Below are 27,421 nucleotides of genomic sequence, written 5' to 3' on the forward strand. Positions count from 1 at the left end.
CACAGCTGGCAATTAACTGTCACCATCTAACTAACCACTATTAATGAAGCACAGACCCCCTTTTTCCCCCCCGAAGAAATTACCAAAGGCAGTGTTAAAGGTTCAGTACACAGCAGGACGCCTGGTACCAGCTTACAAACGCAAAGAAAGAAGTGAGAGAAATTTCATTTTTTAAGATTTTATTAAAATACGGTGTGGAGTTTACCATTGGAAGTTACCATCACAAACATGATTGTTTCTAATAAAAAAGTAAACAAAACAAAAAATAAAGCTTAAGAGTCTAGTTACAGGAGAATTTTTTTTAATTTGTTTTTTTTTTTGTTTTTGTTTTTGCAGTCTGGTGAAAGAAAAAACGAAAAAACAAAACAAAAATCAATTCACAATGAGAGTGAGTGGAAAGAAAAAAAATGTTCACATGTTGTAAAAATACATTTCCCAATTTTAACATTACACACAGTCACTTCCAAGCATTCATTCATTCATTCCTTGTTAGATGGTTAGATGTCAGTGCTAAAAGAAAGCAAAAATGAAAGAGTAAAGGAAAAAAAAAAAGAAGTTCAGACCTGTGCACAAGGGGATCGAAGGGGGGAGCGGTTTCCAAAAACAAGAAGAGAAAAAAAAATGCAGGAGGCTGTTCTACATTGTCAGGGCGGAAAACTTGGGATGAGGGACAAGAGACAGAGGGCGACTGCTGGAGGATATGTGTGCATTTTGAACCCTGAGAGAGAAAAAGTGACCAGCTCTCACCATAATTTTCTCCTTTTGCTTTTTGTCAACAGACCACACCAGAGTCCGCTTTGTCCTCCGCCTACCAGTCACACTGGGGCTCCGGCTCGGAGACTTTTAAGAGCAGCAGAGCGGTGATGGTAACGGTGGCGGGGCAGTCTCACACCCAAGAGTGAAATATCAGCTGTGAGCATACTCACACTGTGCTTATCTGTTAGCCAACACACATATACTCTCTGCCCGGCTGATTTGAACTATTAAACCAGGGAGTAAGAAAAAAGACATTTAAAATAACGCTGTACAGCACAGGATCGATGTGCTGCAGAATGAGCTAAAAGAGTTCACGCAAGGCTAAATGTGGTTCGTCACTGATAAAGAAACAAGGTGCAGTAGATTTAGGCCTGCTGGGGTGTGAGGAGCTTTTTGCGGAGAGGCCTTGAATGTGGCCCAATCTTCTTTTTTCCTTTTGGCTGGGTGTGTCTCCTGACTTCACCTGCTGTGGTCAACTGTATTAAGGCAGTGAGTGGTTCCATGGCAAATTTCACTAACAGCTACTATTATGGGGAGAGAGTAAGTAAGGCCCACAGGATATAAGTTGGAGAGAAAAGGTGGTGGGATCAGACAAATTTCTTTTAAGAACAAAAAAAAAAAAAAAAAAAAAAAAAAAAAAAAAAAAATTGGGGCCTGGGGGGGAAAGAGGGATCTCTCGATCTCTGAAATGTTTCAGTACAACATGTAGAACACAGACAGCATATCCATTAAAATAAAACAGAACGGTTTTCATAACAGTGCACTGATGAACTGAAAAAAATATATATATATAATCATCATCATCATCAACAACAGCAAAAAAAATTTAAGATTACTATTATGCTCATAATCCAAACTATGGGGGTTATTTATTAAAAATATATACTCATCACATGACAGAGGAGCCTAACATCTCAGGACAGACGCGCTCCACGTCTGTCATAGACTCTGAGGGGGGAAACTGTACATCACTGGAAACTGACCACGACAAACATGGCAACTCGGGTTGGAAACACTTGGTGGGGTCTGGTAGGAGGGAGTGGGGGGGGGGGGGGGGGGGGGGGGGGCAATAGTATTTCCCCTTAAAAATTACCTCACATGCACTATAGATAGAGCAGCTTGACGAAGGGGGATTAAATGAATAACAAAACAGCACCTACTACTACTGTTCTAGTAAAAGAAAACTAGCAGATCACAACGATCGCCTTTTGTTTTGTTTTTATCCTCCTTTTTTTCTCTCATTTTTCCATCAGCCAGTAAGATTGGGACTGAAACACATCGACTACAGTCTGAATCTGTGCCGAATTCTTACACAATGAGGAAATAAAAAGGTAAAGGCAAACAGATACGCATTGGACTTAATGCCTGAGTATTCATTGATCTTATCGAACCTACAAAGATATTGTCAAATTATTTTATGGGGCTTTTTTTTTTGTTTTTAAATTGTATCATTACTGCTACCATTTTACAACCCTTCTAGTAAAGAATAGTAAAGATGCATCTAGAAAATCTGTACAAAAAAAATAAAAGGGTATGCACGGTACATTCAATATCTGTTACTGAGGTACTAGAAGTGGTGTTCCCATGACACCAGGGCAACAGCGTTTAAGAGTTACTCCTAGGGGCTATTCCTTTGGAACGACAACAGCTTGTTATAAGGGTGAGGGAACATACAAACACACACTCGCACGCAAACCCACACTATCACGCGCGCACACACACACACATGCCGCGGTCATTAACGAGCCAGCATGCAAGAACACCGTCCCATTTGCTCCTACGGAGAATCTAATCTCTACCGTCCCCTCGCACTTTGAAGGAATTGATGGATTCATGAGCAGATGTATAGGGTTGGAGCATCACAGTGGGAGAATAGTGGAGGGTGGGTGACCGAGTGGGTGTGTGGGTGGTTGTGGCGCAAGCTTAACAATAAGGCGGTAATCTATCCCTGGTCACCCCTCCTGTGGTTTGAACGTCGGCAGTGTGTCATCGTGTTCTTCGTCACTAAAGGTTACCTGTAACTGTGACTGAGAGAAGCTGCAGGCAGCTTCCTCTGCTCTGAGCAGCCAGACAGCGCCCTCTGCTGAAATGCTGCTGGGTTTCCAGCTGGGAAAGAAATGAAAAACAGAAAAGCTGCTGCAATCGAGTCCCTGTGGGCACCAGGTGCACAGGACCTCACACACTCACTCGCACACAAACGCACACCACTCAAGACTGCTGGCAAGAGATAGAAATTCATACCAGGACATGCAGGTACATCTCTGATATGACGCTCAGAGCTTTTATCTCATGACATCACAATCCAAAAGGGGAAAAGCGTGTGTAAATACAGGGATGACTGTCCTAAAACTAGACAATCGCAGCAGTGAAAGTTGACAAAGAATAATGGGTTTAATACTCACAGACGAGTTTAGCAGATAAAAAACACACTGTGACAGTCAGAGAGCTCCACACTGACAGCATTATGGATCCCTCTGCTGAGCAAGCTGATGACAGCGCAGAGGAGAGACAAGGGCCAAAGTGGGCTAAAGGGTTAGCTAGATACTTGGCAGGGAGAAGAGGATGTACTGTTTGTGATTCTGTCCCGTTTTCTTCTTTTACTTCAGTACAAACTTCACCCCCCATCATGAGAAAGATGCAAAGGGTAAGAAAAAGAAAAGAGGAAGAGAGCAGTAACATGAGCCATTAATGTACAAAAGTGGGGCTTCAACCATTCTGTGTCTGTGCCTCTAGTGGTCAGAGGAGGACTGCAGGAGGCAGACTGTAAAGCCTCGTGTCAGAAATGCTTTTTTTCTTGTTTTCTTCTTTTTTAAACAAACAAACATTAACATCTAGAAACAGAGCAGATCAACTTTTCATTAAAACAACAACCAACTAAGGAAATAAACCAATCCAATCACTGAATCCTTGAGAACACAGTTATTGCTGACGTAGTGGGGGAGTGAAGGAGATGAGGGGATGGTGGGTGAGCAGGTCGATGATGGAGGCATGGGTGTATTCTGGGTGGTGGTGGTTGGGGGGGTGGGGGGGTGGGTGGATTGTTGTGGTGTGGACAGGTCACTCCTGGGCTGGTTATGTGATCTGAGAAAAGACTGTAGAGCCACGTCAGGTCAAACTAGTGCTGCCGATGTACTGGAGGGTAGGGTTGTGTCTGATCCTGGGAGGCGGGGGTTGGTTTCCAGAGATGACGGAATGTGCTGACGGCGGTGGGGGGGGCTATTGGTCGGAGGGGATGTCTCTGTCGGCTTCGGCCTTAGTAGGTTGCCCCGGGGATGGGGCGTGAGGGGGGTGGGAGACGGGGGCGATGCCATGTGCCAGGGTTCCTGGAACCAAACTTTCAACGCCTGCGGCAGCTCCTGGGAGACCGCCTGCTGCTGCAACGTTGATCAGCCCTGGAGGAAATCTGGCACAGAGCCAAACAAAATCAGATCAGGTTAAATTCAACCTCATCACCAATGAGGTAATCTTGGTCAATTCTCCGCTCACCTGTAGGCGGCTCCATTTAGTTCTGGGTGAACAGTAGCGGCCTCCATGCCGGGCCACTGAGAAGCTGCCATCAGATACTCCTTATTAACACAGTTCTTCAGACTGTCGGGGATACGCCCTGCAGTAAACAAACCACAAAGTTTCGCTGTCAGATATGACAGACAACCTCCTTATTCAGCTACCGGATACAATTCTGGTTTAATGTTCTAGCAATATGAGTCAAAACAGTCTCAGCATAGCAACAGGGAACACGTTACTCCAATGAAGCCTGTGTATTCATCATACATGCTCTGTGTTTGCTGGTAGGTATTTCATTTTCAAATTTTATGTGTGGAAATATGTTTTTGGAATTTTACTCTTTAACCTCTTCTCCCATAAAGACAATATTTGAGGACCTCCCATGGACCCTTAATGAGTTTTGACACCTCGGTAATAAAAACTTGGTTTTATGATCATTAGAACAGTTTCCAGGTTTTTCCAAGGGTAGTGCTAGTAAAGTGTAAAGGCAGAGTTCACCTTCACTAACATCTGATCCAAACTGAGTAACTTTGTCCTGAAAGCCAGTCTGAAATATGATAGTAACTGCTCAGTTCAAAAAAGAGAAACAAGGGGTACTCCTGGTAGTACTCATCACTCATCTTAAGAAAATCCAGAATTAGTCAGACTCCAGCTCTGATCCACTAATTCTGCACTTGTCCTAACCACAAAAAACCTGTATGCATGCTTAGAGATACAAACACTGGGCGATTCACAGAACCCAAACTGTCATTAGAAAAGTGATAGTTGCCAAAAAGTGAGGAGTGTCACGTAATAATGCATTCACTGCAGCGAAAGAAATGGCTCGATCTCATAAGATGAGTGTACACGTCTTACCAGTGATGGCCCGGCGCACCTCTCTGGCTGCCTCTTCACGAGCCTCGACAGATGCCTGCTCACTGTACCAAGATGTGTGCGGGGTACAGATCAGGTTAGGGGCATCCTTCAGAGGGCCTGTTGAAAAACTGGAGAGAAGAAAGTACAGGCTGTTACAGAGAGAGCACTGAGGATTTGCACCACACTTATGTATGAATGTAGCGGGCCAGTTAGAACCCAATTCACTAGGGTTACCTGAAGGGTTCTGTCTCATGGACGTCCAGGGCGGCACCTCGTATCCGGCCTTCCTTTAGGGCCTGAGCCAGTGCTTTCTCATCCACCAGACCGCCTCTAGATGTGTTCACCAGGAAGGCTCCTTGGCGCATCTGTGTCATTAACAATATCATTCAACAATGTGGATGAGAGCTTGCGAGGAAAGGCTAAGAATTTCAATTAGCAGCAAAATGCAGTACAAACTGAAACAAATGAGCACTATTAAACTCTGATTAACACACACAGTCACACAATTACAATGTTTGGCTCAGGCAAAGCTGCAAATGTTTGAAATGTCTTGCACATAGAAATAGTCATTCTCATTTAAAGTCCTGTCGCTTCTTGTTATTATTTACAAAACACCAGCCAGTAGTTCTTGTGTGCTAAAGCAGCAGTTTACTTAGCTGATGCTAGATAATAATTATGTTGAATTAATCCCACCAAAAAACTACAATTAATGCATTCAGAGACCCCTGCGGAAAAATATTTCTTTCATCCTCACAAAGAGCAATAAGGCAGAATTAGGCAGGAACGAGTCCTCAGATGTTACTGAAGTCATTTTGATAATAAACGACTAATCATATGGATGTGACAAATACATCTAAAATTAATAACCCAACTGAACCAAATGATTATCAGCTGATGCAAGATAATATTTAGAGAAGTACGGCAGAATGCAGTCGTATCTAATCTCATCTAAAATAAAGAACGCAAGCTACTCACAGGGTTTAAACAGATAGCAGAGGTATGTTGTCACTAGACAATCTATTCTAAACAAAACATAGCTGAGGTGGAAGTAATGCTACCCTTTCTGAAGCTAACATTGTTGGATATTTGGAGTATGTTCACACACCTGTTTGATGGTGAAGTCATTAATGAGATGGTGGTTGTGCTCATTGAGGCTGCAGTGCAGGGACACACAGTCAGAGTGGATCAGCAAGTCCTGCAGAGTGGCCATTCTCTGCAGGCCGAGTGAGCGCTCCACGCCATCGGGCAGGTAAGGGTCATAAAAGATCACGCCAAAACCAAAGGCCTTTGCCCGCAGAGCTACTGCTTGACCAACACGTCCTGGAAGGAGGAAGGGGAGGTTAGGGGTATAAGAAGCCATTAGTGGTGCACAGGCTTATTTTAAAATTCGTCACATTTCCTTACTTTGATGCCACCCCTCACTACGCTTTTTACTCACCTAGACCAATAATGCCCAGCGTTTCCCCCCGGATACGAGCGGCGCCACCAGCCACCTCTCTGATCTGCTCCACACTAGAAGCACGGGTCCCCTCCCTTAGAGCTTGGTGCATCCAGGTTACTCGCCTGTACAGGTTGAGAATCAGACATAGCGAAGTGTCCGCTGTCTCTTCCACTGAGGCTGCTGGCACGTTACAGACAGCGATGCCTAAATAACGGGTAGAAAAGAAGAAAGAAACACTAACTAAACTGTGTTCTGTTTTACTGTGTGTCACAGCATGGCTGTACAAGTCTCTTAAAATACAGTACAAATTTGATACTCTCACCCAGCTCAGCGGCTGCTTTGATATCAACGTTGTCGAAGCCGGAGCCGATCCTGACAATTACTCGTAGGCCTTTAAACTTTTCCAAGTCATCTCTGGATAGAGTGATAGTGTGGTACAGCAGAGCGGCCACTGCCTCGTTTAGCACCTGTTGGAGACAGATGGAAATGATAACACCTCGGTGTTCATCTCAGTGGACTGCACTTATCATTCTGTTACAAGGCTGCAGTGTTGTGCACAGATTTCGATTCCACTTGTGGAGGAGGTGCATGCATGCATGCTCTCTTAAATAAATCATCAAATAATACAGCTGTTTCTTTACAAATCTATTGCTAAGTGCATTATGATAAATGAATAATGGAGTGAGAAAATAAAGAAAGAAATAATAAACTAAACTAATCAACTGCATTCATCTCCACTGTCTTGGGCTGCAGCTAGCAGTGCTAAACCTGAGTGACTTCACGTTGTTTGTACATGAACCACTTTTCCATCTGCTGCAGGTTCTGTTAAGAGCGATTCTCCAGCTCATAATGGAGTTTCAAAGCAAAGCGAGAACTAACAATCTCCAGCTGCAGCCCAGGATGGTGTAGATGGAATCTTTTAGGAAGCAGGTGAATAATAGTGGGGACCGCTACAATAGCATCCTGGCCAGCAAGGCAGCCAGCAAGAAAAACATGAGACAGGAAGGTCAGAGATAGTAACTGAGCCTTCTAAGTAAGGAAAAAAAGAAGTGAGAGGGTTGTTCTGTCTGAGAGACTATATAACATAACATAAAATCTGCTTGTTAATATGTCTGAGCCATCTGTCACAGCCAAATCTGTGTGGGGGGAAATTTTTCTCCGCAGGTTTCTTTTGTGTAGACAGCTTAGACACTGTCTGAAGTTTACAGCTCTAGGAAAAGGGAATGCAGCCTTTTTTGACATTTAGAAGGTTTTAGAAGAATGTTTCATGTTACATCAGAATGTCGTGCCTTTTTAACGTGTGTGCTTGTGTCTCCTCTACCTTTTCATGAATCTCTTGTGTAGACTGGGCATCACAGAAAGCCACTGTGGCCACATCTTTCAGGATGGGCATCTCCACAGTGCAGTCACGCCCGTCCAGCAGGGCCACCAGAGGCCGAGGGTGCATTGGCCCATTCAGGATTGGGGGTCGGATACCTGAGTCCGCCGGGGAGAAAAGGGACAAATGTGCATCAAATCAATCTGAAGCTAGAACCAGGTAAAAGGTATCACATTGCCACAGAAGCATGTGAGCACTTGTTTTCAAACAGATTTTGTTACACAGCCTTTCTGCTTTTTTGCCCCCTTTCAAATGTAGCTTCTACATGACGTTTGACGTAAAGAGCTACCAGCTACTTGCATTTCAGAACCAGTAAATTTCAGCTGAAGGTTTGTGACTCAACAGTCTGCGTTTCCCATGTCTGGACTATCCGACGTGATACAAGTCATCATACCCTCACAAAAAATCCCCCTGCACACATGGCTAAACAGAGCTAGACAATAATAACTCAAGACTTTTATGACTGTATTTTTCCAACACTTACACCAGAACCCTAAGGGAACTATCAAGATGGTGTGTTTAAGTGTGTGTGTGTTTATACCAAGTGTTTTAAGGTTACAAAAGCAATGTGTAACCATATCTATGATGGGGCATGGACAGTGTCCAGCCATCTGGCCTAGTTGGCATTGAACTCCAGCTCTGTTTAGGATAGCATGTAACCATTACACACCGTCAAGACTTCACAGATCCATCGCGTCCTGTTCAAATCTACTACTCATAAAGGGGAAGCTCGGACACTGGTTAATGAAAGACAGGCTTTTAGTTAAGTGTTAATTCTGGGAACTTGGCCTGCCTACTGTATGAGCAGACGGGTGGGGGGGAGGGACAACGGGGGTGAGGTGATGGGTGTATGATGACTGGGGGAGGGGCGGAGAAAACTGTGGGGTCTCTGGGAGGAGGTTGTGGGGATTGGAGGGGAAGGGGGGGCCTGAGTCATGACCTAAATTCTCCCGTCTAGAAGAGTCCCTACTTCTTATTTTTCCTGTTCTACCCTTTTTTCAGTCGCACACTCACAAACACCTCTGCAGCAAACATCTGCACAACTGGCTCATGTGCACTACGGTCAATATTGCATGATTACCACAAATCAGAGGGATCAATAGGGATGCCGCGAGAACCGATATGGTAGCTAAGAAAAACAGGAAGTTCTTTGCATTCAAGGGTGGGCAAGCAAGAGATGATAAGTGCAACATGCCCCCTGCAAATTAAATGATATGTTCTTTTTTAGAGAAAGGGAGGAAATACTTTCAGTTGAGCAAAGCACCTGAAAGACCAGCATCCAGATCGGTTCACGGAATTCAAGTTGAGTGGGTTTCACTTCATAGTATCAGCAAACAAAGTATTGTCCTTCTTAGGTTATCCTGAAATACACGTTAGCGTTTTGTTTGAGACAGCTGGCACTGCTGTTGTGAAATTAACTTTGTTTTATAGGCTGAAATGTTTGCAGTGGCTAACACTAAATGCTTATGCCAACATAATGTAACTGTAACATTAGTAAGCCACTCAGCAAACACCCTAACACTTCAGTCTGTGTCTTCTCAAAAAGGAAATTATAATATTAACATCTTAAATATATGATCTGCCATGTCAGTGATTTAACACAACATTTAAGTACGTTGGATAATATTTTTGTTTTTGGTATATAAAATTGTATTTTTACTGGTACAGACTATTCAATTAAATTATAAACGCCACATCTTTGCAAAAACAGCTACATCAGTAAAGTGTGTTTTACTCTTGCTCACTGTAGTTTTCTCACATGAAATCTGGACAAATCTTTCAGGAGAATCAGATCCAACAATTATTTCTCAGGACTAGAAGACAACAGGAGACTGACCACTTGGGTAGAGCCTGCTGGGGGCAGGACACATGACGCCCACTCACTCACTGTGGATTCTCTAGACAATTACCTGTGCTAATCACACATTTTGCTGTGTTTGAGCCAGCTAAAGTCCACTTAACACCTGGATTGAGAGCTGGATAACCTGTCTAAATAACCTCTAGGTTACGCGTGAAGGCGACTTTAACGCCTTCAGGCTCGGACTGACTCCACACATGCGCCAGGACTCACCATCTCAGTCCTGTTGGGTGACAGGTGTGTGTGCGCCTGCCCCCATGGTGGGGAGTGTGACAAGCAGGAACATTTACTTGAACAGAAGACAGGACGTAATGGTGAGACTGTTGAGGAAGAAAAGGCGCTGGTAGCCGGAGGGGGGGTGGAAAACAAATATTTGCGAAAGCTTCCTCTGACGCCTGAGCATATCTCAATTCATGGATAAAATGCACACAAGCTGGGGGAAAAAAAGGTATTTATAAAGCCTGGTACACTCAATCTGATGCACACCATTTAGCAGTGTGATTCACATTTGCGGCAGAAGGTTCAAGAATGCCGTCATGCTGACTGCAAACAGGCTAGAGAAAAAAAAAAGACAAAAAACAAAGACTCTTACTATGCAGAAAAACCCAAATGGGTGCGTCACAAAGACTCCCTGTGTAAAAATATATATCCAAGTAGGCCTACACAGACAGCAATCTGAGCAAAGGACATCGGCATACCCGAGGCCTACAACGAGCGAGCATGGCCGCACACACAATGCAATTCATTCAGTGATTCATTCATTCTCCCTCCCTCTCCCTTTCTTTCCCCTTACTCCCTCCTCCCCCCCCCCCCCCCCCCCCCACCCCCTGGCTGTAGTTAGAGTAAGAGGTGAGGGGGGAGGGGCAGCAAGCGATGATAATGCAGCAAGCAGCAGTACTCCACCCAGACACAGTGAGACCCACATACACACACATGCGATTATTCAGTTCCTTCTTAGCGCCTGCGACACCAACACACACTAAAGACAAAAAAGGAAAAAAAAGAAAAAAGGGAAACTGCACACACATAGCCGGCACCACACCCAGAGCCTAGATCCCTTCCCCCCTTCCACAGTTCACAAATTTCAAAAACACATGCCGATATAGAAAACACATGAGCACCGGGGCTAACCTTGCATTATGAAGTCTGTCAGCCTGTCTTCCTCTCTCTCTACCCTCGCCTTGCTCTCCCTCTATTGCTCGTTTTTTTTTTCCTCCCTCTCTCTCTGTTAGCCTGCTCTTGGCTGACTGGATCCCAGCTGTCATCCACGCCCAGCCCCTCCCCCACAGCCTGCCTCCAATCACCGGGCGACTCTATTGAGAGCCAGCCAACCAGCACTAACCTCATTAGCATAGCCCAAGCTGAGGCTGAGAGCGGTTTGGGGGGCTGTTGTCGTTTTTTAAAGAGACAGCTGGCCCATTTCCCTGTAGCTGCGGCCACGACCCTTCACCTTGTCCTCTCTCCCTTTCACCCGTCTCCTGAGACTCTTCCAGACGCTTCCCTCCATTTTAGCGCACCGTTATGTCTCATCACTATCATCAACTCTCCACTCTCCAACCACTGTATCTCTAGAAATCTGCAGTGTAACATCTTCAAATGCATTCTGCTAAAAAGATCCAAGTTCATCTATTTTCCTCACCTAAAAATCGAAACAATTAATTTCACCGTGACTGTATGCATCTGCCCATTCTGATGGATATTTCAAATTCTTTACTACTGTCCGCCTTCGGAGTTAAAACCCTTGTGAGTTGTGGCTTAAAAGGTGGTTTTCTCATGAGGACACAGCATGTAGCAAATCTCTTCTGCAACCAAGTATTAAAGATTATTTCATAAGAAACTATCATTATGTGCAATGGCACAGGAACATTACAAACAAATGTTATTATACTTCCTCAAAACACTTATATATAATTTTTGAAGCTCCTAAATATATATATATATATATATGACTGTAATGCTTAAAGCCTCACCCTCACAAATGCGGTCGAGTCTCTGCCGCTTGATTTGTTTGTGCTTGTCCATCAGAGCCATACACCAAGCAGTCTAAACCCGGGGACACAGAAAGAACAGATCCAAGTGGTGGCAGGGCCCCTTTAACGACGTCCACGTATTTTCACCTGCATACAAGAATCCAGCCAAAAATGAAAGAAAAAAAAAAGCATCCTTATGTTGACACCTGCATTAAACCCAGACTTGCAAATGAAAAGTAATGAGGATTTTAGAATTCAGAAAAGAGTCACTTTTTTTAAACACATAGAATTTGGAGTATTAGAAATCAGCCATAATCAAACTTGTCAGGAATGAAAACAAACTCAAGTGAAACTTTTTTTTCACAAGATCAAGTGATAACTAAAGCTAAAAAAGTTACAGGACTACGGTTTTGGGGGCGTTGGGGGGAAATATACTGTATATTTACCCCCAGAAACTTATTATAAGGTTTTATTAGTACAGCTGCAGGGTTTAGAAAGACACTCACCTGGAGAATAGCGTCTGTTGCACCAGTCAGGTCCACAACTTAGTTTACACTGTAAACGAAGCAAAGATAAAATTACTTTAGGTGATAATAATGCGAAACAGTGACGCTGCAGGTGGCTCATTAAAAAAATAAAAAATAATAATAACTGAATAAAACTCGACACTTATAACATCACATGCACAGCAATTAAAATGATATGGCCATCATCTGGTGGCAAAAGTATTTTGAGAAAAGTAACTTGCGCTGTACAACTCGCATAGTTTTTTTCCCCCCTTCTTTTTCACAGTCGTTCACTCGTTCATGTTCCCCAACTTTCTCCTTAACTTTACTACAACAACCTGGGCACACAGTACGAATAAACAGTATGAAAGGACACTCTTAATAACTTTTTGGTTATAATATACCCAACGGTTAGCTCCCAAATTACCGTTAATGAACTAGTTAGCTTACAGTGCTAGCTCACTCGTTTCTACTCTATCCAGAAACACCGGGACGCTTACAATGAAGGATAACATTCATCCGTTAAATGCAAACATTACATTTATTGACTCATATACGCAGATGACATTCACTAAAGTCCACTCCGAGTTAGTTCAGCTAGCATTAACTTTTGAATCGCAATCCGAGCTATCGCTAACTAAACACATAGCACAGCAGCTAGCTGCGCGACGGTGGCTAGCTAACCCAAACACAAACACTTGAGGACTCTCTAACATTTTAGTAGCAAGTTCAAACTCCCGCCAACTTTCGAGTACACGTTGTTTTTGATGTTAATTACTTCTCATTAACCCGTGAATAGTGTTGCTACAACCCACGTCCACAATTACATATGAGGCGTTTGAAGCGTTGCTAACGTTAGCTAGCTATCGCGGATAACTAGCGTGCAGCTGAGTGTGTGGGAGATGAGAACGGAGGGGGAGCCCATTTCGTCCGATCTGTTATCAGCGAAGAGCGCTACAATGTGAAATATCTGACCCAGAAGCTTTAAAATAATTAATTCTTCGGGGAAGGAACAATCGCCCGTATGCTTGATTTGAACCACATCTACTTTGTGAACTAAAAAGCGAATCTTGTGAGGAGAAATGATAATTATTTACCCCGAATAAACTCTTTGAGGAGTGCTCAGACAGTGTGCGTGCGTCGGCGGTGTTCCCTCTCTCCCGATCGCCATGAAATTAGACAAAGAGGAAGTGGCTTGTCGATGTGGGGGTCAGACAGTGTGCGAGAAAGCATCCTTGGACTGGAAGGAGCGCCCTCACCTTTCAAGGCGGAACGACAAAGACGCGCAAACTCTAGTGCAACAAGTCTGCAGGCAGCTATCAAAACTTTCTGCTTAAACTTTAACTTCGTGTGCAGCGTTCTCACACATACACCCGCAGGCCGATTCTGCTTAATTTGTAATTCGGTTACAGCTAGCTACAATATAGTTTACAGGAAAAACATATTTTCTCCTCGAGCGCGAAATGTAAGTGTATGTGTGTCAATATCTATGTTAACCCAAACTGGACTATACAGTATATCCATACAGCACGAGTATTATACTGAGATCAGCCACTAGGTGTCACAATAATCCAATTATCTACTGCCCCCTGACTTCCTTTATGTTGGGTGCAAGCATGAAACAACATTCATATTCATTTAAGAAGAAGAAGAAAAGAAGGACTAGACACTTTTTGGGAAAAAAATAATAATTCTATTAAATTTATTTGTACATAAATTGTGCAACAAGTATATTTCCAGCCAAAGAAATCATTTCTTAAAAGCCTCACTCTCTTTCGTCGCATACTCTCAGAAATGGCTGGACGCGTGTACTCACTCAAACCACTGTACAGCCCGTTACATTGTGCCCTGTGAAGACCAGCTGCAGCACTCATACGACTGACCACTGAAGTGTATGTGCATCGAATTTAGAAATATCTCAATCAGTGCAAACAGGAGCCTGGCTGTGAAAAACAAGAGCACAGCACCAAGAACTCTGTATTTTAAGCTTAAGGCATGGTCAGTTTATGTAAGCCGTGTCGCTGTTGACAAGGTGTGTCAATGTCAAAGCAATTACACAAACTCCAAAAAGATAACGTAACATAGAGGGTGTGTTATGTCGTTTGTGCCAGAAGAAAAGCAGAATCTATCTGAAAGGTTAGAACAGCAGTAAAAGTGAAGAGGCTTTAGGTGAGATTTTTAAAAAGTGGAATGTATCCTGTTAAATACACAGAACAATTAAATATGGATACTTATTGTATGGGTTTTTTTTTTTTAATCTTACACACAGCAACATTTTAGCTACTGTTAAACAGCTCACATTTAATTCAGTCAGCCAAATACAAAAGTAGTCTACTCTAGTATCAGAAGCAGCACTGAACAACAATCGGTCTCATTCAGTTACTGGCATTTAGTGTGTGTCATGTAATAGAAACATTCTGTCAACCTCTGGCTATAAAGTTCTTTGATAAGGATATGTAAGGCTATCAAGATGCAAACCAGTGGCTTATGCTAATTAAGACTTGTCTTAATATCAAATATTAGTCAGAAATCTGTACGCATTAAATCTTGCTTATTCGCTCATGCACATTTCCTTAAGGAGTGCTTCAACAGGCCAGCGCTAACAAAATCTGTGCAATTTTGAATAGTAAGCGAGCTCAAGTGTTATGATCGCAGCAATGTCATTGGATATTAGCCTCCCACATGGGGTCCTTGGATCTTACTTTTAAACTCTGGCCATTTGTATAGAGAGGGCAGCAGGTTTCCACCAACTGCCAGAAGAGCACGTTATATTAAAAAGAAAAAAATATAAGCCTGCAGGTGTGCTTAACATGGTTATGAATGCAGTTATAACACTGAGAGCACCAAGGAGTGATCAGTTTTCTTCTATAAGGTTCAGATCCAATTCTGTACAGTCTCTTTCAAAAACAATCTTTTGTCCTCCATCTGCAGGCCTCCTTTCGTCTTCCTCTTCCTCACTTTCACTGAGCGGCCCGATACTGGCTCTTCCCAGGAACTCGGCCGGAGAGAAAGTCGAACGTCGTTCCACCTGTGAGGTCACTGGAATCAAACCGCTACCTGGTCCATATGCAGGGCTCTCACGATTACCAATCTAAGCAGGAAAAACCATGTGCATCATGATCATCATGTTACTATTTTTATAGGCAAAAAAAAAATTTCTGTCTTGCGTCCTTGCATCAAATAATAAGTGATAAAGATAAAGTGGTAAAACATAAGTGATGAGATAAAAGCAAAAAAAGCAAAAAAAGATCACAAAAGGTCTCAAAGAGAAGGCTACATTTAAGGAAAGTAGTGAACTTGATTGCTCACCAATACTATTAGCCTCCGTCACAGAGGTACTGTAACACTGATGGACCACCTTCCTTGCTCACCTGTGTCATCTTGCTGAAGTCGAGGACTGGCCTTGGGTAGGGCAGAACATCTGGGTCATGGCGCCTCTTTAAGCGAGGTTTGCGCATGTCACAGGGCTGCGAGTGGCAACGTGGCAAAGCAGGGTGGAGGCCACGCCTAGATGAGGATGGTGTGCTGCAGGCTGAAGTAGGAGACGGAGACAGCGCTGGGTGCTCCAAGTCAGAACGGCCATATTTCAAGGCTGAACCTGGACAGGGTTGGGGGGGCAAGGGGACCGTAGGAGATTTCTGAATGTGTACAGGGGAGAGGGAGAAGCGACGCTGCAGCACATAGTGTGAGGTTAGCGGGGCCGGTGAAGAAGAGCACGAAGAAGGCGTAGCAAAGGATGCAGAACACGCTCCTTTCAGTGTATCGCAGGGGTCCCATGGGAAGCCCCATGATATCGGGGAGTCAGACGATAGCGCTAAGCTAAAGAAGGTAGGACTAGCAGATGAGTGTATGGAGGAAGAGGGGAAGGAGGAACTAGGACCACAAAGTGGAAAAGAGCTGGCTCCAGAGCCTGAACTAGATGCTCCACCACTGTGACAGCTACGTTTCACCGGGGTCCAAACCCTTGATGCGCTGGGATGCCAGGTGGTGCGGCACTGAGATAGATCCTCTGGAACAGAGAGGGACCGGCAGTGGCGTTTTGGAGGTGGCGGAGGTGAACTTTGGAAAGCCTTGAAGGGACGTTCTGGTCTCTGGAGTGATTCTCCAGATTGAGAAGTAGGCCATAGTGAATCAAGTCCACAGGAGTCATCCAAAACACTGGCAACAGATGATGGATGTGTAGTTGAGGTGTAGCTCTCTGAAAATGCCAAAAAGATAAACATGAGGCCAATTTCCCCACTGGTCACAAATGTTGCTCTTAACTCACTAAACTTGCCTTGTGTTGTTTTATGAGCACTCCACGAGACAGTGGGACTGGAGCCCACTGTAGGTAATGACTGTAACAAACAGAATGACTTGTTTTCAAAATCAGAAGTGAGAAAAACCAAGTCAATGAAACAAAATCAGTTTGAAGGACAAGACTTTGTTCCATCTAAACCATCCAACTCACCACATTCACACTGAATGAGAAGGCCTTGTGATAGGGTTCTTCTAAACTCTGCTTACGAAGTTGCTCTGTTATAAGAGTCACCATATTTGTAGCTATGATCCAGGGAGAGACATGGAGATGAGGAGATTTACCAAGGGCAGTGAAAGTGTCATTAGTCAGAGTTCTGGCGTGGTTTGTGGCGTCCCCTCTACACCTCAACCAGCCAGACTGACCAGCTTCCTCACTTTGTCACCAACATCTTTATGCAACCTAGAGAGGCAGGTGAGAATAGATTGAAACAAATTAAATAAGTGGTTAGACAAACTGCAGAGAAATCAAACTAGTTTAGTCACTGTGGGACAGAGGGTACTTTCTAATGTTTGTTTTTCTGTTTGGGAAAGCCCACAGCAAGAGGAACAGAAAAGCTGCACACCAAACACTGACCACAGGTCTATGTGAACCAAGCTAGGGTTTATAAGTTGCCCTTTCATTCATGCAGGAGCAGAAGTTTATACTCACTAAGGCGAGAATCACACATGGACATGAGGTGACCCTGAACAAAGCAGCACGTCACATTTCATCAAATTAATTCATATTGTCATTCCAAATGGGACTCCAAAGAAAATTTTATTTCGAAGGAGATGCAGACTACAACTCAAGTGAAAACCTTTGCATCAATACAAAGGCAGTCAAGTCAGTAGGGTCCAATAAACTGAAATGACAAGAGTTGTGAGTAGTAAAGAATGGAAGGGGGAGGGAAAGACTAAAAGGGAAAGGATGGAGGGGGAAGTGTGTGAAAAATGAATGGGACAGGGGCTGGAAGCATACCATAGTATCTTTGTAAAGGGGACAAAAGAATAGTGACCAGGTCTCAAGGACTTACTTGAGGCCAAACCAAATACACAGTCCTGAACGACTCTACTTGTAATCAAAAACTTTAAAAAACATTAGTTACTGAATGCACAAACACCTGAAGATTAACCTGCAGTAGCCCATGTATGGAATCCCAGGAAGTCTATTACTCAGTGCTGTACATCTCAAATTGAAAGTAAAAGACACAGAATGACCGTTGCATTAAAATGTAACATGACCCATTAGCCTTTGGACTTCTGTTTAGAAGAATGTGTAGAGCACATTTAGGGTGGAAAACCCCGCTTCAAAAAAACCAAATATTAATCTAGCAACTTTGAGGCCCTTTGATGGCATTTATATTTCAGCTCACTTAAGAGCCTTTCGTTCAATCACTGTTGAGAGTCAAGATGTGGCCTCCAGGGCCTTCCTCCTCCTTGTAGCAAACAGTGCATTTGCTAGCCTAGTTCCACATGCCACAAGACATACTATTTAAGGGGCACAAGATCAAGCTTTTTCCACTGTCATGTCCTGAACACAATCAAGAGCTGTCAAGTAACTAGTATAAAACTTTAGCATCACTTTTCAGTGTGACTAGCAAACATACATTCGATCAGCATAAGAAAAAAAAATATATAGGACGGTGTCGAAATGACAAGAAACCTCTAGCACAGCCACCTTGATAAAATAGCTTTGACTTAAGGACACTGTATTAAAAAAAAAAAAAAAATTAAAAAATACAAAAAACATGGAAAACAAGCGAGTTTAACACAGTGTTGCGCAGCTTACTCAAAAACCACGTTTCTGCCCATCAGCTAAAATTCATGAACTGCACTCCAGCTGTTGTTCGTTACAATGTAACACATTAAAATAATGCTAAACTTACAGGATCGATAGGATTCCGATTATAGCCGGTGAGCAAGGTGGTATGTGGTAAGCTAGCTCACGAACACGATGCAGCCAGTGAAGCACCAAGTTGTCAGCTAGCTCATAGGATAAATGCACTAAAATTACTGGCGTCAGTTTATTACAATAGATCTGATTGCGACCGGTTAGAGGTTTGTCATTCCAGTCGGTTATAGCTACGTTTTGTAAGGCCAGTATGAAAATTTGCGTTCCTAAATTTAACGCTAACCCAATAGTCTATGTCTAAATCAGTTGTAGCGTTAGCTTGATCAGGCAGCTTGGTTGCGAGCTAGCATGCTACAGCTGTCTTGATGTATTACCTGTATTCAGCCGTTCCTAAGCAACCAAAGCTGCGCAGCGAGTGCACCGGGTGGCGAGCAGATTAACTGAGTATTTATAGCTTCTGGACGATACCAATTGAGAGGGTGTTTTTGTCACATGCCTTTACAGCTGGTGATTCAAGAGATGCTTAAATGAGGTTTAGACATACCAAAAATGTATAACGTTTACTATTGTTTTTTTCTGTTGTTTTGGAGGAAATTAAACTAAACTCACAGCAAAACACATTGCAATTATTTTACGAGCTTCTGTCACTTTGACCGTCCCACAGTGACACCGTTCTGGTTAAAGCGAGAGCGTAATTTCAAATCTTCTTGTCTAACAATAAAGGCAAAGGTATTTTATAATATAATATAGGTCGAATAATAAAATATTTATTAAATTTAGATACCCTACCTTACCTGTGACAGGCGAAAAGAAAAGTTAAAACTACAAAGTGTGGGAAGTGAACTCAGCTCTGCCACCGACGCATGCGTATTAGGTCAGTTAGCGAAACAGCTTTTCATAAGTTTCTAGTCAATAGTTGTTATAGTTTATGGCATTGTATTTGTATCTGTATTTGGTATACGTGAAATTAAAAGAGCCAGAGATTAAGTTGTCATGGCGCAAGAAAAACTCCGGAAAGAAGAAACTCTTGCAATGAGGAATAGGCTAATCGGGTATGTAAGATGAAACTTGGTGTTTTTTTGTCGCTTGCTCACGGGCTTATTGTGCATATAGTGCAAATGACACGTATTGATTTCTTTGATTACAGACAGTCATGTAGACTGTTTTATTCAGAAGACCCAGTGAAAATAGTAAGAGCACGAGGACAGTATCTATTTGACGAAAATGGCAAACGCTATTTGGACTGTATCAGTAACGTCCAACATGGTAAAAACATTATCATCCAGTCTCAAGTCCGTTTTTTCTAACCAATTAAAAAAATACAGTGTATTACACTTCTGCCACCTAGTGGCAGGACGTTTTAACGCACTTACTGACATGTTGTATGAATGTTTTTTAAAGTGGGTCATTGTCACCCCGCCATCACAAAGGCTGCAGCAGCTCAAATGGACGTCCTGAACACAAATTCAAGATTCCTGCATGACAACATAGTCCTGTATGCTGACCGCCTGGCTGCTACCCTCCCCCAGAAACTGTGTGTCTTCTACTTTGTTAACTCTGGGTGAGTATTCTGTTGCACGCTCATACTCCTAAAAAAAGCATTCTCTAAAGTACAATTACATCTTTTTTTTCCTGATAGTTCAGAGGCCAACGATCTTGCCTTACGCTTGGCACGTCAGTACACCCAACATGAAGATGTCGTAGTTCTTGACCAGTAAGTATTTTGCTCCATTGCAGGCCTTTCAACCCTGCAATTACACGTGCTTTTCAGTTATAATGAGCTCTCCTTCTACACTAGTGCATACCATGGGCATCTAATGTCTCTCATCGACATTAGCCCTTACAAGTTCCGGAAACTGGCGGGACAGAAAGAATGGGTTCATGTGGTGTGTAAATTTAGAAACCTATTATCAAAAAAACTGCTACCCAGCACTAGACTCCTGCTTATCTCAAAGAACATGTTCTTTCATCCTCCCAGGCACCTCTACCAGACACATACAGAGGCATATACAGAGAAGATCACCCCAACCCAGGCCAAGCATATGCTGATACAGTAAAAGACCTTATAGAGGATGTTCACAAAAAAGGCCGTAAGGTACACTATAACCCAGTTCCATGCAGGCTCAATAAAATCTCTACTACACACGCTCAGAACAGTGCTAATAATAAGCACATTACATTTATAGTGCATATTTATTATCTTTTTTTCTTTAGATCTCAACCTTCTTTGCTGAATCCCTGCCTAGTGTTGGTGGACAAATAATCTTGCCCCAAGGATACTTTCCTAAAGTTGCAGAGTGAGTAATTCTTCAGTTATCTGGTTGTTTTTGCTCAGCTGGTTGTACAACAATGAAAGTGTGGTGCCTCCTCCTCGTATTCTCCACAGATATGTGCGCTCAGCTGGTGGCGTGTTTGTGGCAGATGAAGTGCAGACAGGTTTTGGGCGTGTGGGACATCATTTCTGGGCTTTTCAGCTTCAGGGAGACGGTTTCTGCCCAGACATTGTGACCATGGGCAAACCGATGGGCAATGGGCATCCCCTGGCATGCGTAGCAACCACTGCAGAGATAGCTGGAGCTTTTACAGCCAACGGAGTGGAGTACTTCAATACGGTGACTATACAGAAACCTTAATGTAGCATACATTAATGCCCGATCTCTACACACAACCAGGTATTTGATAATAATAGCTATTTTACCATTAATATTAAAATGACATTGAGAGAAATAAGAGTCATTTTAAGACTTAAAACTTACATTTCACTCACAGTTCCTGTGTTACTTTTAAATATAATGCTTTTATGCATATTCTCAAGATAAATCACTTATTTTACTCTCCAACTTCATGCAGTTCGGCGGGACTCCAGTTTCATGTGCAGTTGGCCTAGCAGTCCTTGATGTGATCGTGGAGGAAGACTTAAGAGGAAATGCTGTGAGGGTCGGAGCCCACCTTAAAGATTTGCTCACAAAACTGAAAGCACGACATGAAATAATTGGAGATGTCAGGTAAGGATGCTATGTCAGCGGTATCCTGCAGTTCATAGCACTTAAAAAATAACTAATTGAGCTCCCATATAATGAAGTCCAGTGACTCTACTGTCTACTGTCCATGTTTACAGTGCCTTGTTGACATCCCACTTTTATTTGCAGGTGTGGTGTTTTGATCTTACTTAATCTAGAATGTTCAATTATTCAAATGTATAGAAATTGACCTCCATACCCTATTATACATATATTTGGTAGTGTTTACCCTTTGCAGTATAAAAAGCTAGATATAAATGACAAAAATCTCAGATTTTCAGACAGACTGCAAACCGCTGCAAACGTGAATACTTAACATGTAAATATATTTGACAAGTATGCTAATTCTTTCATAATTCCAATAAAAGGCCATGTCTTTATTTCTGTAGAGGTGTTGGACTATTTTGGGGAATTGAGCTGGTGACTGACAGAGAGAAGAAGACTCCTGCCACAGAAGCTGCAGCGCATGTGGTCAAGAGGTGAGGGACTGCAGTGCAACATTAGTTATCAGTTTTTACATTTTATGTTTTTTTAAAAAAAGCTTACTCCCCAGTGCTGTTCTGTGATTGGAGTTTGTCCTTTTTATATCAGGTTGAAGGAGGAGGATCAAATATGTGTCAGTACTGATGGCCCATGGGACAACGTCTTGAAGTTTAAGCCTCCCATGTGCTTCGGCATGGAGAATGCAGAGCTGGTGGTGCAATGTATTGATCGCATCCTTACAGGTTAGCTGACTAACATTGTAAACAAGGTTATATGCATGCTATCTACTCAGTCCATAAAAACCTCAACACCAAAATATAACCATTTCATTTTTTTCCACAGACATGAAAGCCAGTGACCTCAAACTGGAAAAGGAAGACATCTAAGGTTTGTCAAACCTGTAGAAAACATTTTAATTGCATCAGACAGAGTCAGGTGGTCACATTCATAATATTTAGAGGTAGAGATTAAAATCTGTTCTTGAGGCTCCAGTAGACCAAACAGCTTCACAGAACATGTTGCCTCTTCCACTCAACACAGACTACTGTGGGGGTTCACTTTAGAGAAGTTGGACTTCTATCTGGAAATTAATAATTCAGAGAATATCAAAGCGGTGACAGTGAATTTTAAATAACGGTACTGCTGGATCAGCGTCGTCATTCGTTTCAAACTATGCCCATTTAAAGTGAAATATCAATGCAAACGTTTTAGTCATTCTCATTTTCAACAGATCATACCAGTCACCTCTCTGATGACACCCCACAGACTGGAGGTAAACACTACAAGCCACAACATATCATTGCCACCTGGGAAATGTAGTCGACCAGAAGATGACATTTTGAAATTCCACACTTTTATAATACAAAATAAATAAATTAAAGAAAATATTGACAAATAAACTTTTTACTGTAATCCTGGTTCTTGTATCGTTTTTCTGCTGACAGCAGTTCACATAATCAGCTGTGACTTAACACTGATTGGCAACATGTTCTTAATACACAGCATGGTAGAGTTAAGCACTTACCAGACAACTATAACTCCCGGACACATTCACAAAAATTGCTCAAGTATTGCAGTTTAACATCTAGTGGGGTGGGTATTACACTCAGCAAGTTATCCTGCAGGTAGTGAAGCCCTCTCCCACAGCTTCCCGTGGAGATGTTAACATTACTTGAGACGAAACAAGCAAGCCAGTTAACAGTACAAAAACATTTAACGTTAACTTTACAAATAATAACAGAAAGATCCATGTGTAATATAAACCAAAAGTTTATTTCTACCAATTTGCCAAAGACACTAGAGGAATGAATTTCCAGTGAGAGAGGGAATACCCTCTTACATTTAACAGGCTTGCGTTCAGTTGAATAACACTAGTAAAGCCACTTAAAAATTGCAGACATGATGGGGGAAGAATCTCCTTAAAAGCCAAAATAACAAAAACAACAACAACAAAAAACAAACAAATAATTGCTGGTTGTCTTTGTCTACAAGGCCTTCTGCAAATATTTATTTGACACTCTTACAAAGAACCCTTTGATTAGTATAAATCCCTTTTTCTTTTTTAACCTCACCCCACATCTGAAGCCATGCAACTCACATCCAACACTCAGCATGGGAGAATAACAAAATCTATAAACACCAAAACAAAATGAGGAAACAAAACCCAAAAAAAAAGCAAGAAGGAAAAAAAAAAAAAAAAAAAAGCAAAATTGTTTTATTCGCGAGCTTTAAAAGCTCTTGCTCATCTGTAAATCCAGTAGACATGTAAAAATACAACCATACAATACATTAGATTCAAAAAGGTACCAAAAAGTACAGTAAAAATAACACTTCCATCACTGGAAATGTAAATGGACACAAAAAAACAATATAAAATAAAAAGTGGAAAAGTGACATTTGCTTCCCCAGTTCCTCACTTGATCTGTACAAATGGAGCATGAGTCCAAATTTTCTGCCAACTCCAAAGGAAAAGCCAGAGCCCATGTTCGCTGTAGTCAGACCATGGATCTCTTTTTCTTATTTACTTTAGACCTTGAGAGAAAAACACGGTGCTTAACGTTACTGAGAATAAACCAAATGCGGCATGCAGTTACACAAAGACAGACAGGTGCATGAATGAGTTTGACTGGTCAGTGATGGACAGACACACTTTTTGGACGGGGGCTGGGAAGGGAGGGGGACACGACCTCTAGCTGTTACACCTAGCACTTTGGTGAAAGGTGAAACAGTCCTTTATTCCCGCTTTCAACCACCACAAACTCGACGCGTACTGATCAAGCAGTCGCAGTACAGGTTCATCTAAAGATGGCCGACAGGTGGAATGAATCCATCTCTAATGATCACAGACCCCACAAGGCGGCCTACCCTAACCCCACAACAATGCTGGAATGGACTTAGAGTAGATGGAGATCTCTGGGGTCAGAAGGCACTAATGGTTACAGCTATGTTCTCATACTACCACGGATGATGCAGAAATGCATACCTGCACTATGTGTGATCAGTATGGCTTGTAGCTACTCTGGTGCCCTCCACGTCTTGGAGTTTTCCCATAGCTTGTATTGCCCTGGTCTGGAGGACAAGAGAAAAAGGGACTGAGTTCTTCTGTACAAAAAGGAGGACCAAGAAAATAAAGTTTCTCTCATTCTGTTTCTTTTCCCTGGGGCCACTTATCGCTTACTGTAATCGTAGCCACCCCCATAGCCGTAATAACCAGCAGAGTAGTCATAGCCACCATAGCCACCATATCCGTAGCCTTGCTGTCCATAACCATAGCCCTGGTTGTATCCCTGGTTCCAGTAGTTGTTGTAGCCTTGATTCCAGTTCTGGCCCTGGCCTAGAAATAACAAGTAGAAAGTTTTTGTCACAAGTCTCCAGAAACAAATTTAGGCCATGATTGAAATCAAGAGTCTTCTGAAGTGCACACAGATTTGGTGCTTACCTCCACGTCCTCGCCCACGTCCGCCGTATCCACGGGCACCGTACTGCTGCTGCAGGTAGACCTCTTTGGGCTGCGCGATTTTAATTTCACACTGCAATGTCACACAAAGTGCATCATGTTAAACGTTTGCAAAAACTTATAAATCTGGCTAACTAAATTACAGCCAGCAAGCTTGCTGTGCCATTACCTTGCTACCACCGACATTGTGGTACTTCTTCTCCATGACTTTCTTCACAGAAGCCTCTTCTTTGTACGTGATGAATACGAATCCCCTCCTCTTCTCTGTCTTTGGGTCCTGTGGAAGCTCTATGGTCTCAATCTACAAACAAAGAAATCAGAGTTTTGTAGCAGCCACCTCCAATATACCCACTTAATTCCTTTAGATGCTGACAAATGCTTCAAATGTACCTCTCCAAAGGTCCCAAAGTACTCCTCAATGACCTCCTTTGAAGTATCAGGGTTGAGTCCGCCCACAAAGATTTTCTTTACTGGATCCTTCTTCATGGCCATGGCTTTCTTGGGGTCAATCTGTCTCCCATCTAGCCTGTGCTCCTTCTGTTCAAGAACCTATTAGACAAAGAAAAATAAACAAACACATGTAAAATTGCCCACATTGTGAAAATATGCCTCACGTGTCCACATAATTACATCACTTACCTTTTCTACACTGGCTGCGTCTTTAAACAGAATGAAACCAAAGCCTCTTGACCGGCCTGTCTGCTGGTCCATCTTGATGGTGCAGTCTGTCACCTCGCCAAATTTAGAGAAGTAGTCTTTAAGATCCTTCTTGCTTGTGTCCCAGCTGAGACCTCCAACGAACATTTTCCTGAGCATAGGAGAAGGGACACTGTTAGTAGCAGCAGCTGCAGGCACCCCCCCCCCCCCCTTCACACAGTAGTGGTAGTGGGTAGAACCAGGGGTGTACATATACAGGCTGTCCCAAAACATCTGGTTACCCACTAATGTAGGGGGGTAGGTAGGCAGCACTTGCTTTAGCTTTTAGCCGTTAGCCATCTTTCAAGGCCGGTTTAATAAAGTGAGAAATCCCCATGGTAGAGGCACAGCAGCCACCCCGTATCTGCTGCTTTTCTAAGCAAATGTATATTAGATTTAATCTTTACAGAGGCGCCCATCCCCCCTCTCCGCTCTGCACATGGCGCCAACAAAAGGCCGGTTGAACAAAGAGCCGTGGCAAACCGCTAGCGCTCATTAGGGACGCCTGCTTCCTTCACAGATTCAGAGCAGGCCGCTTCAAACTCACCCGGCATCCTCCTCGCCCTTGCTGGCGTCGATCTGGCCTCCCTCCGTGCCGCCGTTTTGCGAATTGTCGTCGTCCTCGGGGCCTGCGTCCTCTCCGCAGTCATGCGCGGCGGCGCCGCCGTCATCGTCGTCGTTCCCCTCCTCAGTGAGGCCGGCTCCGTTAAAATCATCGTCGACTTCGTGGCCGTTTTCCGATGTTTCCATGTACTGTTGCTCTGACTCAGACATTTTGCACAATTATACCTAAGTCACCCAACACAAACAAGATAGAGTAAGGAATTAGTGATACAGTTGTGGGGCTTATATAATGTGTCATGCCGTGCATGCCTCGCCATTTCCATGGTGCCAATACGTGCTTTTCCCACCATTTTGGCCGGCGCGATCGCGTTCCCTGCATTCAGAGAGCCCCGCTTATTACCGAGTGCCGGGAAATGGCCACAGAGTTACGTTCACTTACACATCACAGTAACCAAACTGCATCTTTAGCGCATTTCTGGCAAAGATTAGAAAAGTTGTACACATATGTATCGCGCTGATAAACCGAGCCGGGACTATGCAACTCAAATTCGCAGTTACGTAATGCCGAGGCCGATACGGCCGCAATATCAGTCTACAGTTTTAATAACTACAAAAATTACCTGTACGTACCCCCAAAAAACAACTGTTTAAAAAATAAATAGATTACAAGAATCACATTACTTACGTGACAATATAATGAGGAAAAAACTAATCAGGCTAATGAAATACAGAAACGTACTTACTAATCACACAACCGGAGAGCTCTCTTCAAGATGGATTCTCCCACACGACGGCAACTCGTGGTTGGTTTTCTAGAACCGGCAGGAGAAAAAAACGACCTTTTTGCGCAGAAGCCCTCTGATTGGAAAATCTCTGCTGCCATTCACGGCACCGACCAATCGCATGTGAGACTGTTTTTTTTCTGTTTTTCTACAAAAGATGTTCACGCCTCGAGAACTCAGGAAGGAACTCAGAGTACCTTCAGAATGGTGTGTTCACTGCTCGGTAATTTCAGCTCCACTCAGGGAACTTGGTCTGAAAATTACCAGTGAAGTGATGCAAGTTTTCATTATTAATAAAATAAATAAATCATAAAGTGACGTCATCAAGTTATATCCATATTCATAGAGTGCGAGATATGGGTAAAACAGCTCAGATAAAGTAACAAAACACACTGGCACAGTAATCCATTAATAATCTATTTTTCCTTATTGATTATTTAAATAGGGAAGTAGCCCTGGACCTTCACTCAGTTTAATTTTTTTGCTCTCACCTGTGAAGACTTGTGAAGGAGGCTTAGAAAA

At 42.9% G+C, this 27,421-nt stretch overlaps 4 protein-coding genes across 12 annotated transcripts; 1 reads left to right on the plus strand and 3 right to left on the minus strand.

Annotated features, from left to right (window-relative positions):
• Window positions 1–1,381: 1,381 nt before the first annotated feature.
• Window positions 1,382–13,490, minus strand: ctbp1l (C-terminal binding protein 1-like). 5 transcript variants are annotated; one of them, XM_085179926.1, is made up of 11 exons: window positions 13,366–13,490; window positions 12,269–12,317; window positions 11,763–11,909; window positions 7,878–8,032; window positions 6,879–7,023; window positions 6,554–6,760; window positions 6,221–6,435; window positions 5,350–5,480; window positions 5,116–5,243; window positions 4,243–4,360; window positions 1,382–4,159 (listed from the first exon to the last, which is right to left on the minus strand). In XM_085179926.1, the coding sequence occupies exons 3-11, from the start codon at window positions 11,821–11,823 to the stop codon at window positions 3,973–3,975; spliced, it is 1,347 nt and encodes a 448-aa protein (XP_085036052.1). In that variant the 5' UTR covers window positions 11,824–11,909; window positions 12,269–12,317; window positions 13,366–13,490; the 3' UTR covers window positions 1,382–3,972. The 5 variants fall into 5 exon arrangements, with proteins under 5 accessions (XP_085036052.1, XP_085036062.1, XP_085036071.1 ...); XM_085179936.1 differs by lacking the exon at window positions 13,366–13,490 and adding an exon at window positions 13,047–13,345; XM_085179945.1 differs by lacking the exon at window positions 13,366–13,490 and adding an exon at window positions 12,983–13,022.
• Window positions 13,491–14,027: 537 nt separating this feature from the next.
• On the minus strand, window positions 14,028–18,822 carry LOC146524504 (protein FAM53C-like). Of its 3 annotated transcripts, none has more exons than XM_085180046.1 (5): window positions 18,773–18,822; window positions 16,719–16,967; window positions 16,545–16,605; window positions 15,640–16,466; window positions 14,028–15,359 (listed from the first exon to the last, which is right to left on the minus strand). In XM_085180046.1, the coding sequence occupies exons 2-5, from the start codon at window positions 16,800–16,802 to the stop codon at window positions 15,123–15,125; spliced, it is 1,209 nt and encodes a 402-aa protein (XP_085036172.1). In that variant the 5' UTR covers window positions 16,803–16,967; window positions 18,773–18,822; the 3' UTR covers window positions 14,028–15,122. The 3 variants fall into 3 exon arrangements, with proteins under 3 accessions (XP_085036172.1, XP_085036181.1, XP_085036164.1); XM_085180055.1 differs by having other exon boundaries at window positions 15,640–16,462; window positions 16,541–16,605; window positions 18,433–18,803; XM_085180038.1 differs by having other exon boundaries at window positions 18,433–18,801.
• A 447-nt stretch (window positions 18,823–19,269) lies between these two features.
• On the plus strand, window positions 19,270–23,610 carry phykpl (5-phosphohydroxy-L-lysine phospho-lyase). Of its 2 annotated transcripts, XM_085179914.1 has the most exons (13): window positions 19,270–19,450; window positions 19,546–19,664; window positions 19,800–19,959; window positions 20,038–20,112; window positions 20,197–20,284; window positions 20,377–20,493; window positions 20,613–20,695; window positions 20,785–21,010; window positions 21,249–21,403; window positions 21,808–21,897; window positions 22,010–22,143; window positions 22,244–22,288; window positions 22,632–23,610. In XM_085179914.1, the coding sequence occupies exons 1-12, from the start codon at window positions 19,392–19,394 to the stop codon at window positions 22,285–22,287; spliced, it is 1,350 nt and encodes a 449-aa protein (XP_085036040.1). In that variant the 5' UTR covers window positions 19,270–19,391; the 3' UTR covers window position 22,288; window positions 22,632–23,610. The 2 variants fall into 2 exon arrangements, with proteins under 2 accessions (XP_085036040.1, XP_085036033.1); XM_085179907.1 differs by having other exon boundaries at window positions 19,270–19,664.
• hnrnpaba (heterogeneous nuclear ribonucleoprotein A/Ba) lies at window positions 23,155–26,986 on the minus strand. Of its 2 annotated transcripts, none has more exons than XM_085180100.1 (9): window positions 26,861–26,986; window positions 26,101–26,342; window positions 25,497–25,665; window positions 25,248–25,406; window positions 25,027–25,158; window positions 24,840–24,930; window positions 24,579–24,734; window positions 24,384–24,469; window positions 23,155–23,932 (listed from the first exon to the last, which is right to left on the minus strand). In XM_085180100.1, the coding sequence occupies exons 2-8, from the start codon at window positions 26,325–26,327 to the stop codon at window positions 24,399–24,401; spliced, it is 1,005 nt and encodes a 334-aa protein (XP_085036226.1). In that variant the 5' UTR covers window positions 26,328–26,342; window positions 26,861–26,986; the 3' UTR covers window positions 23,155–23,932; window positions 24,384–24,398. The 2 variants fall into 2 exon arrangements, with proteins under 2 accessions (XP_085036226.1, XP_085036235.1); XM_085180109.1 differs by having other exon boundaries at window positions 26,857–26,875.
• Window positions 26,987–27,421: the final 435 nt, after the last annotated feature.

This window comes from Neolamprologus multifasciatus, chromosome 2 (assembly GCF_963576455.1).
Source record: "Neolamprologus multifasciatus chromosome 2, fNeoMul1.2, whole genome shotgun sequence".
NCBI classification, from domain to species: domain Eukaryota; kingdom Metazoa; phylum Chordata; class Actinopteri; order Cichliformes; family Cichlidae; genus Neolamprologus; species Neolamprologus multifasciatus.

Bases quoted from the DNA above. Each gene is read 5' to 3' on its own strand.
- ctbp1l (XM_085179926.1), bottom strand. From the start codon at position 11,823: ATGGCTCTGATGGACAAGCACAAACAAATCAAGCGGCAGAGACTCGAC. The intron at 7,024-7,877 runs GTAGAGGAGACA...TGTCTCCAACAG, and splicing joins CACAAGAGATTCATGAAAAG to GTGCTAAACGAGGCAGTGGC. The intron at 5,481-6,220 runs GTGTGTGAACAT...TTAATGACACAG, and splicing joins ATGACTTCACCATCAAACAG to ATGCGCCAAGGAGCCTTCCT.
- LOC146524504 (XM_085180046.1), bottom strand. From the start codon at position 16,802: ATGGTGACTCTTATAACAGAGCAACTTCGTAAGCAGAGTTTAGAAGAA. The intron at 16,606-16,718 runs GTGAGTTGGATG...TGTTTGTTACAG, and splicing joins TCTCATTCAGTGTGAATGTG to TCATTACCTACAGTGGGCTC. The intron at 15,360-15,639 runs GTGAGCAAGGAA...TTTCCTGCTTAG, and splicing joins ACTTCAGCAAGATGACACAG to ATTGGTAATCGTGAGAGCCC.
- phykpl (XM_085179907.1), top strand. From the start codon at position 19,460: ATGAAACTTGGTGTTTTTTTGTCGCTTGCTCACGGGCTTATTGTGCAT. The intron at 19,960-20,037 runs GTGAGTATTCTG...TTTTCCTGATAG, and splicing joins TTCTACTTTGTTAACTCTGG to TTCAGAGGCCAACGATCTTG. The intron at 20,113-20,196 runs GTAAGTATTTTG...CTTCTACACTAG, and splicing joins GATGTCGTAGTTCTTGACCA to TGCATACCATGGGCATCTAA.
- hnrnpaba (XM_085180100.1), bottom strand. From the start codon at position 26,327: ATGTCTGAGTCAGAGCAACAGTACATGGAAACATCGGAAAACGGCCAC. The intron at 25,666-26,100 runs GTGAGTTTGAAG...TCCTATGCTCAG, and splicing joins AAGGGCGAGGAGGATGCCGG to GAAAATGTTCGTTGGAGGTC. The intron at 25,159-25,247 runs GTACATTTGAAG...CTTTGTTTGTAG, and splicing joins ACTTTGGGACCTTTGGAGAG to ATTGAGACCATAGAGCTTCC.